General features: G+C 42.0%; 1 protein-coding gene across 1 annotated transcript in view; it reads left to right on the top strand.

The window, feature by feature from the left end:
• SDCCAG8 (SHH signaling and ciliogenesis regulator SDCCAG8) overlaps positions 1–20967 on the top strand; it is a 253839-nt gene that overhangs the window by 59027 nt on the left and 173845 nt on the right. The window contains 1 exon segment of the mRNA XM_017847791.1: positions 14413–14565. Coding sequence (XP_017703280.1) covers positions 14413–14565 — 153 coding nt within the window.

Here is a 20967-nt window from a genome sequence, read left to right as displayed (position 1 = left end):
CCCCATCAACTCGTCAGCACCCATCAATTCATCATTTATATCATGTATAACTCCCCAATGCAATCCCTCCCTCCTCCCCCCTCCCCATGATAGGCCCCAGTGTGTGATGTTCCCCTTACCGAGTCCAAAGGATCTCATTGTTCAGTTCCCACCTATGAGAGAGAACATACGGGGTTTGGTTTTCTGTTCTTGTGATAGTTTGCTAAGAATGATGTTTTCCAGCTGCATCCATGTCCCTACAAAGGACGCAAACTCATCCTTTTTTATGGCTGCATAGTATTCCATGGTGTATATGTGCCACATTTGGAGAATTCTTATTCCTCTGCAAATACTGTTGTATCACTGTTCAGAGAATGTAGTACAGTATAATACTTTGAGAGACCTATATGCTTAATCTTTTTATTTGCTGATAATTTACAATGCTGCAAAAATCTTAACATCCAGGCATTTGTTTGTTTATGTTCATATATGATTAAAGACAAATGTTTTTCCCAATAATTGGGAAGTTTTGAGAAAATCCAAATATACCAAAGATAATAATATATACATATTTAGTAGCATTTCTTTCTTTTTTTTTTTTTTTTTTTTGAGATGGAGTCTTGCCTTGTCGCCCAGGCTGGAGTGCAATAGCATGATTTTGGTTCACAGCAACCTCCGCCTTCTAGGTTCAAGTGATTCTCCTGCCTCAGCCTCCCACATAACTGGGATTACAGGCACGGGCCATCATGCCCAGCTAATTTTTGTATTTTTAGCCGAGATGGAGTTTCACTGTGTTAGCCAGGCTGGTCTCGAACTCATCACCTCAGGTGATCTGCCCACTTCATCCTCCCAAAGTGCTGAGATTACAGGCATGAGCCACCATGCCTGGTCTTAGTAGCATCTTTGAGTCTGGACTTACTGTAGGGTAACTCAAACATACCTAAGGAGAATAACAGTTTATACTTAGTGATCAGACGGTGTTATAGGCACTTTGAAGAATAGGAGGTTACTGTTGATTCATTACTGTATTTGGGGGCCACACCATAATCCGTTAAAGTTGCATGTATTTTCCCTAGACACACTAGCATAGAATTCAGGTTCTTAATGGCCACATGTAGCGAATATTGGACAGTGCAGATATAGAGCATTTTCATTATCATGAAAAGTTTTGTTGGATAGCACTGGTCTAAACCATATACTAATCTCAGTGTTTTATTAAAATATTAGGGCTACATTACTGAGTATACGCCCAGAGGAATAGAAATCATTCTGCCACAAAGACACATGCACGTGAATGTTGATTGCAGCACCCTTCACAATAGCAAACGTAAACGATGGAATTGATGAAATCAATCTAAATTGACGGAATCAATCCTAAATGGATGGAATCAATCTAAATGTTCATCACTGACAGATTGTATAAAGAAAATATGGAACATAGACACCATGGAATAGTATGTAGCCATAAAAAGAATGAGATCAGATATTTTGCAGTAACATGCATGGAGCCAGAAGCAATTATCCTTAGCAAACTAATGCAGGGACAGAAAGCCAAATACTACATATTCTTACTGATAAGTGGGAGCTAAATGATAAGAACTTACGAGCACAAAGTAGGAAACCACAGACAGTGGCATCTCCTTGAAGATATAGGGTGGGGGGAGGGAGAGGAGCAGAAGAGATCACTATTGGGTACTGGGCTTAATACCTGGGTGATAAAATAATCTGTATAACAAACCCCTGTGACATGAGTTTACCTATATAACAAACCTTCACATGTACCCCCGAACCTGAAATAGAAGTTAAAATAAAATTAGGGCTATTCAATTCTGCATTAAGCCTCTTGTCAGCCATTGCTATGTCCATTTTTCTTTATCCAGTTCATCCATAACTCTTCCCATTTGACCCTCATGCCTTCTGAAACTTAGGTTCAGTTATAACCAAACTCCCCACCATATTGTTTCCTCAAACTCTCCTGTTCTTCATTTGTTCTGAGCTCTAACTGTCCCTCGATATCATGACTTTCAAAACCTTCCGCAAATGCCCTTGTGTCAGTCAAGTCATCTCGTGGGTGTGACGGAGGAAACCACAGTTACTTCACTCCCGACTGCCATTTCCAGGGCTTTATTTTGACACTTACTCTCAGGTCCTATTCCTCTTTGAAATTCAGCTACCACTCTGTGTTAATCTGTTTTGCATTGCTATGAAGAAAGTGTGGAAACTGGGTGATTTATAAAGAGAAGTAAGTGGTTTATTTTGGCTCATGTTGTGCAGGCTGCATATGAAACATGGTGCCAACATATACTTCTGGTAAGGCCTCAGGAAGCTTTCACTCTGACAGCAGGCAGAGGGGAGCAAGCCTCACAAGGGAGCAGGACTGAGCGCAGAGGAGAGGGGCCAGGCTCTTTCTAACCATCAGACCTCAGGATAACTAATAGGGCACCAAGCCATTCATGATGGATCCACCCCCATGACCCAAACACCTCCCACCAGGCCCCACCTCCAACACTGGAAGTCACATTTCAACACGAGAGATTCGGAGAGGACAGGTATCCAAACTGTATCACACTCCTCTTTGAAATCAGGGTTGTCTCTCTTCTCCCTAATCAATAAAATTTCTCAATCGAGAAGGCGCTCTTTGACCCTTTCTATTTTATTTTAGTTTTATTTTTATTATCATTTTTTTGAGACAGAGTTTCATTCCAGCCCAGGCTGGAGTGCAATGGCGCCATCTCGGCTCACTGTAACCTCAGTCTCCTGGGATCAAGTGATTCTCCCACCTCAGCCTCCCAAGTAGCTGGGACTACAGGCATGTGCCACCATGCCCGGCTAATTTTGTGTTTTTAGTAGAGACGAGGTTTCACCATGTTGGCCAGGCTGGTCTCAAACTCCTGAGCTCAGGTGATGCACCCACCTCGGCCTCCCAAAGTGCTGGGACTATAGGCATGAGCCACCGCGTCTGACCCCTTTTTAAAAGTTTTAACATCTAACCCTTTTCCCCTTCATTCTGTCTCTTGTCATCCTTAAATGTTTGAATTTCCATGTTGTTGATACACAAAACACTAATACTCTTCAGCTTCCTTAACTCTACTATATCCCCTACTTCTACACCAACCTCCCGCATGAACTGAAGTGCCCCTAAGATCTCAAACTCTGAAACCACACTCTCTGACTAGGGCCTTTTCTCTTCTTTCCTCCCTGTCAAAGTTAAATCTGCTCCATGTCTTCATTTTCGCCTCTAGTTCTTCAGCATTCTTTTTATCTCTTATTTTATCTGTTGTGTCCAGGCTGGTCTTCTTTTCTTCCCATTTAAATATAAATTTTACAATCTCAAATTGAACTCACATATTCACTCTCCCAAATCTGCTGCCCCTTCTGTATTCTCTTACTGGATGGCACTTTTATCCACTAACATGCTCTGATCAGAAAACTGGATTTCATCCTGTCCTTCACCTGTAACTTTTAACCAGTCACTAAGTACAGATCTGAGTTTCTAACGTTTTCTTGAATTCTTTCCCTCATTAACACTTTTCTTATGGAAGCTGAGTAATCTCTGGATTTATCTACTACACTTCTTCCTAGCTTGCCTCCCTCCTTCATTCCACTCCCTACACTGCAGCCAGAAGCGATCTTTCTTAAAGACACATTTGATCATGTGACTCTGATTTAAAATCCTTTGGTGAATTTTCACTGCCTTCAAGAAAGTCTCCACATTCGTTCCCATGCCCGTGGTCTGCCATAATGTGGCTCCCTTTTGCCCTCCAAGGCTGCTGCTGCTTTCCTCCTCTCACACCCTGTCCCCCAGTACACTCAGCTATCGTCAAAGGCAGGAGCGTTTAGGGAGTGAACATGGGCTTACTAGAGTTAGCCAGACCTAGATTCAACTTCTGGCCCCACCAGTCACTGGCTATGTGACCTTGGACAAGTTACTTTATCTTCTCTGTGCCCCAGTTTTTCCTCATCTGTAAAACGAAGGGATATGTGACACGTAGGATTGTGAATGAGGACTGCATTTTAAAATGTATATTGGTTATCTTATACAAACCCAGGCAGGCACAAAATATTTTCTCAATAAGTAGTGGTAGTGGTGATAACCCTGCTGATTATCCCATCTTCTCTCCAGCCTCTGAGTCTTTGTACGTGCCATGCACATTCTTCTCCACTCCACTGCCTGTATATTTCTCTAGCCTCACCTGTCTTAGCCCACATGGTACTACCTCTAGGAAACCTCTGATCTCCCCTGCCTAGATTTGATGTAACCTTAATATGCCTTTATAGCAGGGTTTTTCAACCTTGGCGCTATTGACATTTTGGGCTATGTAGCTCTTTGTTTTGGATGCTGTTCTGCACATTGTAGGATGTTTAGAAGCATTCCTGGCCTCTACCTACTCAATTCCAGTAGCTTACCCTCCTCTCCCAAGTTGTGACAACCAAAAATGTTTCCAGACATTGCCAAATGTCCTTTGGAGGGCAAATTTGCCCCCATTTGAGAACCACTACTTATTATAGCATTTATCAAAATGTATTATTATTGCTTATTTGTCTGTATCCTTCATTAAACTTTTAAAAAAAAATTCAGCTTTTATTTTCGATACAGGGGTACGTGTGTAGGATTGTTACATGGTGGACCCAGTGGTACTTTTGAGCATAGTGCCCAGTAGGTACTTTTCCAGCCCATGTCCCCCTCTCTCCAACCCCAAGTTGTCTGCAGTGTCTGTTGCTCCCATGCTTATGTTCATGTGTGCACAACGTTTAGCTCCCATTTATAAATGAGAGCATATGGTGTTTGGTTTTCTGTTACTGCATTAATTTGCTTAGGATTATGGCTTCCAGCTACATCCATGTTGCTGCAAAGCACATGATTTCATTCTTTTTTATGGATGTATACATCCCCTGGTGTATATGTACCACGTTTTCTTTATCCAGTCTGCCATTGATGGGCACCTAGATTGATTCCATGTCTTTTTTTTTTTTTTTTTTTTTTTTGAGACAGAATCTTGCTCTGTCGCCCAAGCTGGAGCATAGTGGTGTGATCTTGGTTAACTGTATCCTCCGCCTCCAGGATTCAAGTGATTCTTCTGTCTCAGCCTCCCGAGTAGCTGGGATTACAGGTGTGCACCATCACGCCAGGCTGATTTTTGTATTTTTAGTGAAGACGGGGTTTTGCCATGTTGGCCAGGCTGGTATTGAACTCCTGAAGTCAAGTGATCCACCCGCCTCGGCCTCCCAAAGTGCTGGGATTACAGGTGTGAGCCACCATGCCCGGCCTCCATGTCTTTGCTGTTGTGAACAATGCAGTGATGAACATTTGAGTTGATGTATCTTTTTGGTATAATGATATATATCCCTTTGGGTATATACCCAGGAATGGGATTGCTGTGTTGAATGGTAGCTCTATATTAAGTTCTTGGAGAAATCTCTGTTAAACTTTAAAATTGTCACCAAGCCAAGGGCTTGCTTCCCTATGCTCATAGAAGCCAATGCTATGGCACTGGCTTTTTAGGAAAGAAAAGGCTTTATTGCAAGTTGACTGGCAAGGAGGCAAGAGGCCACACTCAAATCTGTCTCCTCATTCTGCAGCAAGATCAGGAAGATTGGTCTCAGAGGCATTTCTGAGTAGCCCCAGGTGATACCAGTGCAGCCAGTCTGCCAGGCTGGTGGTATTCACAATGAGGAGGTTAAACATTTCATGTACCCCACAAATACATGCATCTACTATGGACTCAACAAAAATTTAAAATAAAATGAAAACAATTAGGAGGTTAAAGCTTTTTCCCATTGCACATGCCTGGACTACATGACTTGCAATTTTGGCTCAGTGCTATCTGTAACAACTTAAACAATGGTTAATCACTTTGCGCTAGTCCCTTGGTTACAGAATTTCTCCATCCTGATCACCATTAAATCCATAGCATCTTGCATAGATCTCAGCACATAATAAATTGGTACTGAGTAAATATCCACTGAGGAAGGAAATTGCAACTCAGTTCTCACTAGCACTCTACAATTCCTTTATTCTTATCTTTCCAGCTTACCTACTTTGCCAGCAAAAGTGCCCAGTGAAAATTAGGCCCAATCACACCTTTTTTTTTTTTTTTTTTGATGACTACTTTGAGCCTCCCAAGCATTGCTGAAGGAAGTCATTTAAGAAAGCCACTTAATAGCTGGGCGCGGTGGCTCATGCCTGTAATCCCAGCACTTTGGGAGGCTTAGGTAGGCGGATCACGAGGTCAAGAGATCGAGACCATCCTGGCCAACATAGTGAAATCCCGTCTCTACTAAAATTCCAAAAATTACCTGGGCATGGTGGTGTGCGCCTGTAGTCCCAGCTACTCGGGAGGCTGAGGCAGGAGAATCACTTGAACCCGGGAGGCAGAGGTTGCAGTGAGCTGAGATCACGCCCCTGCACTCCAGTCTGGCAACAGAGTGAGATTCCATCTTAAAAAAAAAATCTACTTAATGAATTCCACTGAAGAGTAATCCTAGTCACCTTCAGTGGTTGCAGGTACTATTGAACAATTCTTTTCTCTGCAGTTGAAAACCTTATATGCTTTAGCCAGGAACTCCACTTTCCTCACTTTCAACTCCACTGCTGGCACCTGACTTTCATCAGATGACCTACTTCACACTTGACTAAGGACCAACTGACAAGAGCCTCCTCAGCATCTTTTCATCCCTTGAATGCCTCCTCTCCTTATTTCTCCTTTCTTTTCTGGCCCTGTTATTTCCCAAGATGAACATCTTTCTCCCCATTTTTGGTGTCTCCCACTTCTGTGTCATCACATTTTTCTGGCGTCCTTTATCCTTTCCTCTCCACTGTTTTTCCCTCTCATCCTGCCCACAGCCTTCGTTTAAGTGAACAAAAAGCAGCTTTCCTGTGAGCATCTTTCACTCTGTTTATTACTGTCCATTCCTCATTTCACTGGCAGACATCTCACAACACTTGTCCACCCTGGTAGCTTTCCTTTCACTTCTGAGCACATCGCAGCCAGGCTTTGAACAAACTGTAACCTGATTTCATGTTGTTGAAGTGCTCACTTAATGATCACTGGTCACTTCCTGATTGCCACACCCAGTGACCTCATCTCAATCCTCACTGGACTCAAACTCTATAGATTTGGAACCCTGTTAACTCTCCTATCATAACATACCATCTCTTTCCCTTGATTTAGCTGATACATTACTCTCATGGGTCCACATTGTACCATTCTTGTCCACTCTTAAGTCTCTTTTAACTTGTTTCTTGTTTTCCACAAGCCTTAAGTGTGGATGTTCCTCAGAGTTAGTTCCCAGCCCTCCTCCCATGTTGCTTTGACTTCCTGGGATTCATTTCTCCTCACGTGGCCAAATATTACCAGTGAATATGCCCACATTATGCCTTTAGCTTTAACTGCTCTCCTGAGCCCCAGCCCTAGTGTTTTACTGCTACTAGATCTTTTTTATGGATGATACACTGCTGGCGTCTGAAACTCTACACAACCAAACTGTTCGTTGGCTCCGCCTTCCCATCTACCACTCCTTTTCCTTCTACCATTTTCTCTATGATTGTCTTCAAACAAAGGCATCACCATCTTGACTGCAGCCCTGGCTTGCATTCGTTAAAACATCTTGGTGCTTCGCTATGCTTGCTCTTGACATTCCATCAGTTCCCAAGCTCACTCACTCTCTCTCTGCAGAGTCAAATTTCTATGTAACTATGCCCACCTTTTCATTCTTACACCACTGCCCTGGTTCAAGTCTTCACATCTTCACATGCTCTTTTTTTTTTCGGAGATGGGGTCTCACTCTGTCACCCAGGCTTGGTGGTGTGATCGTATCTCACTACAGCCATGCACTCCTGAGCTCAACTGATTCTCCCTCCTCGGCCCCCCAAAGTGCTGGGATCACGGGTGTGAGCCACCGTGTCCAGTGGTATTCTTATACCAAGGATGCAGACAGTTACACTAGCTTTCTAATTGGTTTCCCTCAAATTTCATCTGATTCCAGCATACTTTTCACAGTGCTTTCATAGCAGTTATAATTCCTGAGTTATAAAACACCCTGTGTAGGTAGCTCCCCTCTTGCAGTAGAATAAAAGACGAATCTGGCCCCACTCCAGCTTGGCTCGTCTTCTCTTTCATTCTCTACTCTTTTACGTCTTTGACTCTGTCTTACCACCCTGACGTTGCCAGAACACTCTACTGCTTTCTTACCACCCGCTCACTGTTGCCAAGACACTCTACTCTTTCTTACTACCCTCCACTGTTGGCCAGAAACACTCGTTACTCGTTTCGTTATACTACTCCGTCACTGTTGCAGAACACTGCTACTCCTTTACTTCCACCCTTCACTGTTGCCAGATACACTCTACTCTTTCCGTTACACCGCTCGACTGTTCCAGAAACACTCGTACTCTTTCTTACCACCCTCGACTGTTGCCCAGAACAGCGTGCTACTCTTTTGCTTACCACGCGGGCTCGACTGGTGCCGAGAACTGCAGCGGCGTGACTGCTTTTCGAGCTAACCGCGGAGCTGCGGGGCCGAGAACCACGTCTGACTCTTTCGTACCACCGCTCATACTGTTGCCCATGAACGACTCTACTCGGTTCTTACTACCCTTCATGTTGCCAGAACACTCGTACGGTTGTTCTGTACCAGGGCCGCTTCACTGTGCCAGCAGGGACACTCGTACTCGTTTCTTGACCAGGCCCTCAGCTGTTGCTCAGAAACGACTCTACTCTTTCTTACCACCCTCACTGTGGCCAGGAGACGACTCGTACTTTTCGTTACCACCTCACTGGTTGCCAGGAGACGACCGTCTACTCTTTCGTAGCGGCCCAGCCGCTCACTGTTGCCAGAACACTTACTCTTTCGTTACCCAGCCCTCCACTGTTGCGCAGAACACGTGCTACTCTTTCTTACCAGCCGCTCACTGTTGCCAGACACACTCTAGCTCTTTCGTTTACCATCCCTCACGTACTTGCCAAGAACCTCTCACTGCTGTTCTTACTACCCCATCACTGTTTGCCAGAATCCTGCTACTCTTTCGTACCACCCTCACTGTTGCCAGAACACTCTACTCTTTCGTACCACCCTCACTGTTGCCAGAACGTGACCTACATTTGGCCATTTGCATTAATTTGCTCAAGGTATATTTTTCTGCCTTGTATTAATCTGTGAAATATCTATTCAATCTACGAGGCTCAAGTCCAGTGGCAGTCTTCCCAGAAGTTTTCCCCAGCCCCTTCTTGTTTGCATTAACTTCTTTTTCCTCTATATTCCTGTTGATGTGGTATATAATTTTTGTAGTTGTTTACACAGTTTTCTCCACCAGAAGACCTTGAAATCAGGTCTATGACATCTATCATTGTATGTCACACATGACCATTTATGTCTTAATTAACAATAAATGTTTGTGGAATGGAAGTCAATTATTATTAATGTGAAGTTTTGTAATTAATTTTTTTAAAAAAAATTAGTAGTTGAGAGCAAGCAACGCTATCGTTCGTTAAGAATCTATAGCATTTTCAGTAAATTAGTAATAATGAATGCAAGGACAAAATGTATTGCAAGTCTAGTAGTTTTTATCTGGAAGGTATGTTACAACACATTAGAATTTTTGCTTTCTGAACGTATTAAAAAGTCAGATGGCATACATATTTTAATTTAAAACCCTACTACTTACATTACTGAGCGATGAAATGGTTACTTCGTTTAGTTCCTTGACGTTTGTTGCCATCTAGTGTGACGTTTGGGTATCACATGCTAAATAGAAGGAATTACGTATTTAACATTCATAGTGGCAGTGAAAATGCCTGAAGTGTATAATGCCATGCAAAGATTCTTGTGTGGAACTATCTTGGATAAACTCCCTACTCTTCCACTTTCTAGGTCTCTGATTTGGGCAAGTTACTGAATATCTTGAAGTACCAGTTTCTTCAGTTGAGTAATAAGAACCAATTAAAATGTATTTAGAGGGTTAAATAATCCATATATGCCACTTAGCAAAGTATCTGGCACATAGTAGGTGCTCAATAAATGTTTTTGTTTGAAAATGGAAGTTGTCTCAATTGGTGATAATTTTAAAAGAGGAAAAAAATTCACCTGGGACTACATAGTGAGAAAAAGTAGAGGTTTTTGCAGTGACACCTTGATAAAGCTACAAGACACCTTGGTAAAGCTACGAGAAGCAGATGAAAAGGTTAACCATGCCTTAGGCCTGCCTACTTGTGTTGGGAAGGGAAATTGTTGAGAGGTATGTGGAAAGGCCTGAAGGTACAGGCTGTGCCATGAAGTTACCATAAGCATATCTGTAATGACATAACCCTCTAAGGAAAAAAAATTTTTTTGTCTTTTTTACTCATAACAACTTGAGCAAAGTATTTATTTCAAATTTGCTAAGACCTATCCTGCCATATACCTTCATGGGTAAGTGGTGTGAACTTTTTTAAAAAGTTAATTATTATGTATACATAATAATTGTACATATTTATGGGTTACATGTGATATTCTGAATATTAGTTTTTAAAACAGCAACATGGTAGGTTGAACAAATATTTACAGACTTTTTTCCCCCTTTTGAAATATCCAAATTATTCTGTTTCTTGGATTACAGGGAGTCAGAAAGGCAGGAATTAGAAACCTGGATTAAAAATAAAATCAGAAAAGCACTGAGTTGTAGTCACAAGTATAGAAAACAATACTTCTTGATAGGCATGTTATCTGTCACAAAACAAAAACAAAGTATTAAGTAGCTTGAAAAATGGTACACAGGGATAGACTGGTAAATTTCTGGTTAGCAAGGGTTTATAAATTAAAATCAATAGTTTGCATTATTTGTAAGTTAGATGCTTGAAATGTGTTAATCTTTTTAATTTTGTGGGCTTTATTATTACATAAAATAAAATGTTTATAAGCCTTAAAGTTCCTATTCACAGGTGTGAGCTGTATAATTTCATAAGATCTTAATTCCTTAGTTATGAATTATTCTGTCACAAAGATTTCTTGAAAACTAACCTTAGCAGTTGGGAAGGACTTTTATATGGTCTACAATAGGTCTCCTGTTTTAAAATTTTAGTTGACTAGATATAAATTTTGTTTTTGAAAATGTTTTGACTGCCGAAGATAGTAGTGCCTACCCTTTGGTTTAATAAAACCAGGACTGGGAATATCAAGTCCAATAAACTGTGTTTGAAAAAAGTGTTAATATGTCAACATAGAATGACCACAGCTAAAGAAATTTCCCAGAAAAGAAAATGTACCTTCAGGAATGAGTCTGCTGGATGGGGGGAATGTGTAATTCCCCAACTTCCTAAGACCTACAGCCATTTCCACCAAGGAAGGGGCTGTGCTCAGGGAAGGGAGAGAAGCCAGGACTTGGGAACTACTGAGAGAAATAACAGCCGCAGGCCCCAAATTAACTTTGTTACCTGTAAAGATCTATCATTTAATGGCAATTGCCCATGTATAGCATTCAGTTACTATAAAGATCCATCATTTGATGGTAGTTGGCTTTTTCCTGACCTAGCCTTTGAGAAGTCGGTTACTATGTCTTTACTGAATGGTTACAGCGGTGCTCAATCGACAGGGATTCTGGAAAATAGGAGAAGAAACTCTAGAATTAAGAGAAAACTGTAATGGAAATAGTGTATAAATATTTGTTTACTACACCCAAATCTTTTAGTATGTGCGGTCCAGTTGAGAGAGTTATCTTTAGAAAGAATAAATCATTTTTCTGATTCCAAGTGTTACTACGCTTTTCTATTTTCTTCATTGTGACAAAGCATATATGTTAAAATCCAAGCAAATAAAAGTAAAAGCTATTTGTTTGTTTGTTTGTTTGTTTGTTTTTGAGACGAAGTCTTGCTCTGTCACTCAGGCTGGAGTGCAGTAGTGTGATCTCGGCTCACTGCAAGCTCCGCCTCCCGGGTTCACGCCATTCTCCTGCCTCAGCCTCCCGAGTAGCTGGGACTATAGGCGCCGCCACCACGCCTGGCTAGTTTTTTGTGTTTCTGGTAGAGATGGAGTTTCACCGTGTTAGCCGGGATGGTGTCAATCTCCTGACCTCGTGATCTGCCTGCCATGGCCTCCCAAAGTGCTGGGATTAAAGGCGTGAGCCACTGCGCCTAGCCTTAAAAGCTATTTGATAATATGGAATTGTTGGTTACACGCTAAGAGACATCAATAACCAGTTTTTTGTTTGTTTGTTTGTTTTGTGTGTTTTTTGGGGACCAAGTCACGCTTTGTTGCCCAGGCTGGAGTGCAATGGCGCCATCTTGGCTCACTGCAACCTCCGCCTCCTGGGCTTAAGCAATTCTCCTGCCTCAGCCTCCCTAGTAGCTGGGACTACAGGCAAGCACCACCATGCTCAGCTATTTTTCGTATTTTAGTAGAGATGGGGTTTCACCATGTTGGCCAGGCTGGTCTCAACCTCCTGACCTCAAGCAATCCACCCGCCTCAGCCTTCCAAAGTGCTGGGATTACAGGCGTGAGCCACCACGCCCAGCCAATAACCAGGTTTTAACCTAATATTTGTAATCAGTGTTGTGTTGCTCATTACTCATCATCAACCATTGGTGGTGGCTAGTCCTAATAGAGAGAAGACCATCCACAAAACCAAGGCCTTAGCAGTGGTTTTGTTTACATGATTTTACAGCTTCTCACTTTGTGCTTTTCGCTGTATCATCCTATCTTGGCATTACACCTCTTATCGTGCCAGGATTATTTACTGTTGCTTGTTCTTTAGTTGACTGAGTTCTTTGAATTGATTCTGTAGGTGCCTTTCATGGTAGCCTGGTTTTAGATCTTCAGTCTCTTCCGCCGTTCCTATACTTAATGATGTTGACTCCTGAGTTTTTGTTCAATTGAAAACTTTCTGATTGGATATATTGGTTTATATTAAGTAAGCATTTTGTCTATTCATACCAGTAGTATTCATTATATCAGGGAGAGTTATGAACATTTACTAGATTCATGTGAAATATTTTTCGCAAGAGCAATTACATTTTGAATCACAAAAGTAACTAATTCGTATTTCAAGCTCCAAGGGCTTAAATTATAGAAAAAGTATGCCTTTTCATTTATTTTAATATCTAATTTAAAATTTCCTTTTCCAGGCATTCTCAGTGGGAATTTGGACTTGGGACTAACTCCCTAGAAGAATCATTTTTACTCATTGTATTTGTTTATTAGTTAATCTGAGACAATTGAATTTTACCTTTATATTTTATGCCTGAGAGCATAGAAACTTTTCAGAAGAGACCAAAAGAAATTGGAATTTAATGCTTTCCAGATGAAGAGAGAAAAATTCACATATCCTAGATATTTATTGTCTGAATTTATTATAGCTTTCACCAGAGGGAAGCATAACTATGCATAAAACTTACAGTGCTTACTGAGGCTATTTCAGTCTCCATTAAAATCAAATGTGACTATGAAATTTATAATCACGCAGCATGTAAGTTATATAAGACCTGGGGTTCTTTCTGCCATTTCAGGAGAAAAGAGAGGTTACGTAGGTGGATATCGTACATAAGGGCCACTGGAATAAGACTATAAGATGCTATAGTACCTTACTTTTATTAGAATTTTTAAAAATTGGGATTTTACTATGCAATCTATGTATGTAACTAAATTACATTTGTACCCCATACATTTATACAAAAAAAGACCTCTCCAAATTGGGATTTTTGAAATCATATTTTATTATTGGGTGTTATAAATAAAGATATTGTAAAAGTGGCCAAAATGAAGTTAGAGAGTTTTTATTTCTGGAAATGCGGAGTGGGAAATTTACAGTAAAGGACAGTTATGAACTTTACCAGAAATGGAAGATCCTCATAAAACTAAGTAGTGAATACTGTCTTGAGTCTTTCCATTTAATAATTTTTACTTCAGTTGTATGTTTAAGGGGAGTGAACTAAATTTTCTCTTGGTTATGTTTAAGGAAACTTGATTATTATATAGTATTAAACAAAAGATGCCTGTGTGTAATGATATATTCAACATTTCATTTTAGTATTTTGATCTATCATTTGAAGTATTCCAATAATTTTTATCCATGAGCAAATAAGAAATGAGTTAAGTTGGATGCTTATGTGTTTCTTGTAGTAGAAACATGATACGTAATTGAAAATATTCGAGCACTTGGTTTTCCTGGTTCCCTTTTTTAAAATTCTGACTCATCTGTGGCCTTCATCAAGGTTCATTACCTGAATTTTGTCATTGATTAATTAATATGGCTTTAATCTTGAAAACTGAACTATGTCAATAAATGTAACATTTGGATACTCTCTTAGGTCAATAAGTGGTATTGATAAACAAATACAAAATTATTCTAATGGGCTTTATAGTGGATTTTAATTATTTTAAATATACTTAAAGCTTAATTATCTCATTTTCCCCATATTTTTTCCAAATTCTAAACTCCTCTTTCAATCTCTTCTATCCTGGCAGGCTTTAATCCAGTGTGACCAGTTGAGGAAGGAGCTGGAGAGGCAGGCGGAGCGACTTGAAAAAGAACTTGCATCTCAGCAAGAGAAAAGGGCCATTGAGAAAGACATGATGAAAAAGGAAATAACGAAAGAAAGGGAGTCCATGGGATCAAAGGTACTTAAGGACTCTGCTGTTATCCACATTGCAGAAGAAAGGATTTTTTATGATGCCATTGATGATTCCATAGGCTGGAGTTCTTGAATGAACTTTAAATTTTAAAATTGTTATTATATAAGTAGTTAAATTTCTTATAATTTATAGTTCATAAAAATGTTTTATCATTTCATATATTTCTCAATAGTTTATGTTGATCTTTTCAGATAAAATAGTCAGTTAAATTCCATAAAATGAAATTACAAAATTTACTGTAAATCCTACCATTCTGTTGGATTCCCTCTGTCATGTTTCCCAGAGGCATGCTATGAAGCTACCCAGATTTTATTTCAACCTTGGCTAAATCAAGGAGAGATGAGTCCCCTGCTTTATCTCCTACCCCTAAATTAAACATGCAGAAGATGAAACACTTGTAAGAAACTGAGTAACCAAGAAAAAGTGATTATGCACTCTGTATGAAATCAGTTCTGACAAATTACATGATGAATAATGATGGTAACCAGATGAAGAGAGAAATTTAAGGCAAAAGGAACGGATAACATGAAATGAGCAGTCTTTGAAAACGAGTTCACAAACTAGAATACAGAGTTGAGTGGGACCTAGCTTTAAAACTGCTAACTAGACTCGAATTGAGCAAGTTGTGGTCCATCAAGTAACCAAAGCAACTGCGTTACATGTTTGTTTTTAAAAGTGGACTCACAGCTTGTACTCTAAATTCTATGTTGTTATAAAATTCCAATGTATGATAATTAACTCATTCAATAAATATATACTGAGAATGTACTGTGTGCAAAGCAATGTGGAGGCCTAAAGATACGTGTAGAGAAAAATCACAACTTCTGCCCTGTGAGTTTTAAGTCTTAATAAGAGTAAACTCGAGCATTTTCTGTAAATGTCCTTGTCTTCTTATCCATCTTTTAAAATTGTGTCTGTCAAAACCCTACTACCTACCTTCTCTGCCCTGGATTGGTGATCTCAGCTGGTAAAAATCGCACAGCCTTGCAGATGACACAGCTGTAGACTCCAGGTCTTCGGTGTCCATGGTTCTTTCAGTGCTTTCTAGCAGTCCTCTTATGCCTTCCTCTCTCTTCTTCATTCCACACTCAACAGATATTAACTGGAGGGGCTGGGAATGTTGTAGTCACAGGAACGATGCAGTTTCCTCATAAAGCTTACAAACTCATAGGAGAAGTAGACGTTACACAAATATTTTCATAAGTGAATTTTCGATCATCATTGCGATAAAGCCATAAGGTTCAGTTTAAGATACCGTGGTCATGTGTAACAGGAATCTGACCTCGTCTAGGCAGTCACGAAAGACTTTCCTGAGAAAGAGATGTTGAAAATGAGACCTGAAAGCATTGATGAGTGGTCAGGTGAAGAGGGGAAGAGGGTTTCAGGCCCAGGAAAGTAACATACCCAAGACTCTGGACCTGGAAAGGATCGCACTTCCTAGGAATTTGGAGAAGGCCCTGATGGCTGGAGCATAGAGAGAGAGGAGCAGAGTAGTGGGAATGAGTTTGGAGACTTATGTTGGGATGGAATCATGAATGGCTTTAAAATCCATATGAAGGATTTTCAGTTTTGTCGAAAAAGGGATGGAAAGCCATTGAGTTGCTTTGAATTTGTCAGTGTCATGATGCCATTTATATTTGAGAAAAATCATTTTGTCAATGGATTGGAAGGAGAAGTAGAATCGATGCCTGGAGATCAGCTGGAGGTGATTCTCGTAGTCCAGGTCTGGAAGTGGTTATTGCAGTCCAGGTCTGGAGGTGATTTTCGCAGTCCCAGTCTGGAGGTGACTTTCGTGGTCCTTGTCTGGAGGTGATTATCGTGGTCCCGGTCTGGAGGTGACTTTGGCAGTCTGGGTCTGGTGGTGACTTTGGCGGTCCGGGTCTGGAGGTGACTATCGCGGTCCCGGTCTGCAGGTGACTTTCGTGGTCCGGGTCTGGAGGTTACTTTGGCGGTCCGGGTCTGGAAGTGACTTTGGCGGTCCGGGTCTGGAGGTGACTTTCACAGTCCTGGTCTGGAGGTGACTATTGCAGTCCTGGTCTGGAGGTGACTTTGGTGGTCTGGGTCTGGAGGTGACTATCGCGGTCCCGGTCTGGAGGTGACTTGTGGTCCCGGTCTGGAGGTGACTTTGGCAGTCCCGGTCTGGAGGTGACTTTGGCGGTCCGGGTCTGGAGGTGACTTTGGTGGTCCGGGTCTGGAGGTGACTATCGTGGTCCTGGTCTGGAGGTGACTTTGGCAGTCCGGGTCTGGCGGTGACTTTCGCGGTCCGGGTCTGGAGGTGACTATCGCAGTCCCGGTCTGGAGGTGACTTTCGTGGTCCCGGTCTGGAGGTGACTTTGGCAGTCTTGGTCTGGAGGTGACTTTGGCGGTCCCGGTCTGGAGGTGACTTTGGTGGTCCCCGTCTGGAGGTGACTTTGGTGGTCCCCGTCTGGAGGTGACTTTCGTGGTCCCGGTCTGGAGGTGACTTTCGTGGTCCCGGTCTGGAGGTGACTTTGGTGGTCCCGGTCTGGAGGTGACTTTGGCGGTCCGGGTCTGGAGGTGACTTTCGCGGTCCCGGCCTGGAGGTGACTATCGCGGTCCCTGTCTGGAGGTGATTATCGTAGTCCAGGTGGGAAGTGATGGTATCTTAAATGCATTTCTTTAAAGACTGTTTCACATCACTTGTTCTTCTCAAATTCTCTATAATACCACTTTTCCTCTTATTCTCAGCAGAGAGCCTTACTTCCCTAACACAGAAAATTAAAGCCACTGGGTGATGACCACCTCAACTATTTATCTTCCCCATGCCTTAAAATAAATTTTCACCTGTATTCCAACTCAGTCTGAATGGGAAAGGCGTCTTCCTAATCCTTTCCGCTTCCCATGGACGCCGTTTCCTTCACCCCCTCGAACTCATTCCATTTGTTTGCTCCACTTTTCCGAATCAATCTTTCCTTCACTACAGTCTCTTTCTTATCCTCAGGAAAATACTTTCAAGTGTCTCTTACTGTTGAAAGAAACAATCTTTCTTGTAATCTGTGGTTCTTAATTTTTGCTACACAAGAAGTTCTAAAAATCTGATTGTCCAAACAGTACCCCAAGCCCATTACATCAAAATGGCTGAGTAGCATCCAGTTGTCAGTGTGTTTGAAACTCACCCAGGTGATTCCAGCGTGCAGCCAAAGTTGGAAACCACTTCAGTAATTCCATCTCCCTCTTTGACTCTTTCTCTTAATAGTTGAGTTTCTTGAAAGATTTGTCCATACATGTTGTCTTTATTTTGTCACCTCTCACTTCAACTTCCATGCCACAGCCAATGAAATTACCTTGCTATGTTCACTGAAGATCTGTTTGTGCTATATTTATTGATTTTTTTTCAGTTTTATTCTCCTTAAAAGATGCTCTTTCCTTTTACGATTTCTTTGAATTCAAATTCTTGATTTAGGAGAATGATGACGTGTGCTTTTTACATTACTCTGAGTTTAAAGTACGTTTGAGGCAATAAAGGAGACACATCCAGAAAGCAGCTTGATAGGAGGTTCTAGAGTTTAGCAGGGAGCTAAAGATTTAGGTGTCTTTAGCAGTACTGTGGCTTGAGTTCCATGTATATATAGCCTTAGGACCTAAAGCTTCAGGACTAAAGCTATTTGATTTCTAAATCCTTAACTGTACACTGAGCTCCCAAACCAGCTTTACTTTCCACCTTCCCTATCCCAGTGGACCCACTGTTTATCCAGTTATCCAGCACAGAAGTCTTGTCACTCTTTTCTCCCCCGTCTTTCTCACCCCACACATCTCATCATCACCAAGCTCTAAGACTTAAGCCCCTGAGCATTTACATTGCCCTGTCTCTCCGTCCTGCTGCTACTCATATCTCATCCTTGGGTGGTTCCTGTAGCCCCTGTGGTATCCTTGCCTGCAGTCTCACCTCCTTCCTGTCTGTTCTCCAAACTGCGGCTGGGACGATCTTTCTCAACATGTTAGGCTCTTGCTTTGAAATCCTTTCACGTCTCCCTGCAACCTTGGATAAAATTTAGGATCCTTTATCATAGCATGAAGACTCTACAATATTCTTCCTCTCTTCGGCTGTCAAGTCTTATGTTCCTTCATTTTTCTTCTTTGCACCCTCCCCACACTGATGTACTTGTACTTCCCCAAGCATGCACATATGCCTGTCTTCCATACTGTTTTTTTCAGTGTAGGATTTTGTGTATGCTTTGCCCCCTGCCTAGAGGAATCCTCCTCTGCCCTCTTTCATTGATTCTTCAGGGTTGTTTGTTTGTATTTGAGACAGGGTCTCACTCTGTCACCCAGGCTGGAGCTCAGTGGGGTGATCACGGCTCACTTAGCCTCAGTCTCTTGAGCTCAGGTAATCTTCCCACCTCAGCTTTCCCGGTAGCTGGGACTACACAGGCGTACCACCATGCCTGGCTAATTTTTTGTGTTTCTTGTAGAGACAGGTTTTTGCCATATTCCCCAGGCTGATCTCGAACTCCTGGGCTCACGCAATCCACCCTCCTTGGCCACTCGAAGTGCTGGGATTGCAGGTGTGAGCACTGTGTCTGGCCAAGAGTTTTTCTTGGTACCATCTCCTCTCAGCACCTGCCATAACTGAATTGGGATGGTCTCCTGTGGGCTCCCATAACTCAATTCATTACAAATTCATGTTGAATAGTTTGCTTCCCCTAGTTCAGTGAGTCCCTTGCGTGTAACATCCTCAATGCCTGGCACATTCCTCTCATATAAAATGTGCTCAGTATATATTAGAAGAATGAAGGAATGAATTACAAGGAAAAGAAAAAAGTCCCTATGCCATTGGCAAGTTATGACTAAAATGCTGAGAGTTCAGAGGATCAGAACTGATTGTCTGCCAGAGATCGTGGAAGCCTTTGTGGAAAAGATGGCATTTTAATTGAGCTTCCAAGAATAGATGGGAATTAGAAACACAGAGTATGGGGGAAGGAACGCCACCTGTAACCAATATGAATAAGACATGGAAAGGAGATGAAGTTGCGAATTGAGTGTTGTGTAAGAGAGAATGGTATCAATAGCAAACACCAGCTATTGTTCACACCTAGGAAATTGGTATTTTTTGGTTGTTTGCTGGAAACCATTTGCCTTGCTGAGTAGTTCTACTGTGTAGAAGTATGTTGATGAGAATTCCTGATAAGAAAGGAAAAATGCAGGCTGAAGTGTGCCTGGCAGTGTTCCAGGTACCTTCATATGTAACAGAACCTCTCTCTTGTGCTAACAGTTGTTTCATGAATAAAGGTGGTGACAGAAATGCAGCACAGTTTTTATTTATCATTTATTTATTTTTAACTTTTAGATTCAAGGGAGTACATGTGCAGGTTTTTTACTTGGTTACATTGCATGTTGCTGAGGTTTGGTTTACAAATTATCTTGTCACCCCCTACATGAACAGAGTACCCAATAGTTAGTTTTTCTTTTTTTTTTTTTGACGGAGTCTCGCTCTGTCACCCAGGCTGGAGTGCAGTGGCCGGATCTCAGCTCACTGCAAGCTCCGCCTCCCGGGTTTACGCCATTCTCCTGCCTCAGCCTCCCGAGTAGCTGGGACTACAGGCGCCCGCCACCGCGCCCGGCTAGTTTTTGTATTTTTAGTAGAGGCGGGGTTTCACCGTGTTAGCCAGGATGGTCTCGATCTCCTGACCTCGTGATCCACCCGTCTCGGCCTCCCAAAGTGCTGGGATGACAGGCTTGAGCCACCGCGTCCGGCCTATTTCTTTTTTTTCTAATAGACTACTGAATGTCCCTGCTTTTTTTTTTTTAGACGGAGTCTCACTCTGTCGCCCAGGCTGGAGTGCAGTGGTGTGATCTCGGCTCACTGCAAGCTCCGCCTCCCAGGTTCACGCCATTCTCCTGCCTCAGCCTCCCGAGTAGCTGGGACTACAGGTGCCCGCCACCTCGCCTGGCTAGTTTTTTGTATTTTTTAGTAGAGACGGGGTTTCACCGTGTTAGCCAGGATGGTCTCGATCTCCGGACCTCGTGATCCGCCCGTCTCGGCCTCCCAAAGTGCTGGGATGACAGGCTTGAGCCATAGTTAGTTTTTCAACCCCTGCCCCGCTCCCTCCCTCTCCTCGCCAGTCATGCCCAGTTCCTGTTGTTGCTATCTTTATATCCGTGAGTACCTAATGCTTAGCTCCCACTTGTAAGTGAGAACACGCAGTATTTGATTTTCTGTTCCTGCGTTAATTCACTTCGGACTATGGCCTCCAGTTTCATCCATGTTCCTGCCAAAGACCTGATTCCATTTTTTATGGCTGCGTAGTATTCAGTGATGTATATGTATCACATTTTCTTTATCCAGTCCATTCTTGATGGGCACCTAGGTTGATTCCATGTCTTTGCTATTGTGAATGGTGCTGTAGTGAACATGTGAGTACGTGTGTC

The sequence above is a fragment of the Rhinopithecus bieti genome, unplaced genomic scaffold, assembly GCF_001698545.2.
Source record: "Rhinopithecus bieti isolate Rb0 unplaced genomic scaffold, ASM169854v2 scaffold_28016, whole genome shotgun sequence".
NCBI lineage: Eukaryota > Metazoa > Chordata > Mammalia > Primates > Cercopithecidae > Rhinopithecus > Rhinopithecus bieti.
The sequence above is the reverse complement of the archived record's forward strand: the minus strand, read 5'-3'. Positions and strand labels throughout refer to the sequence as shown.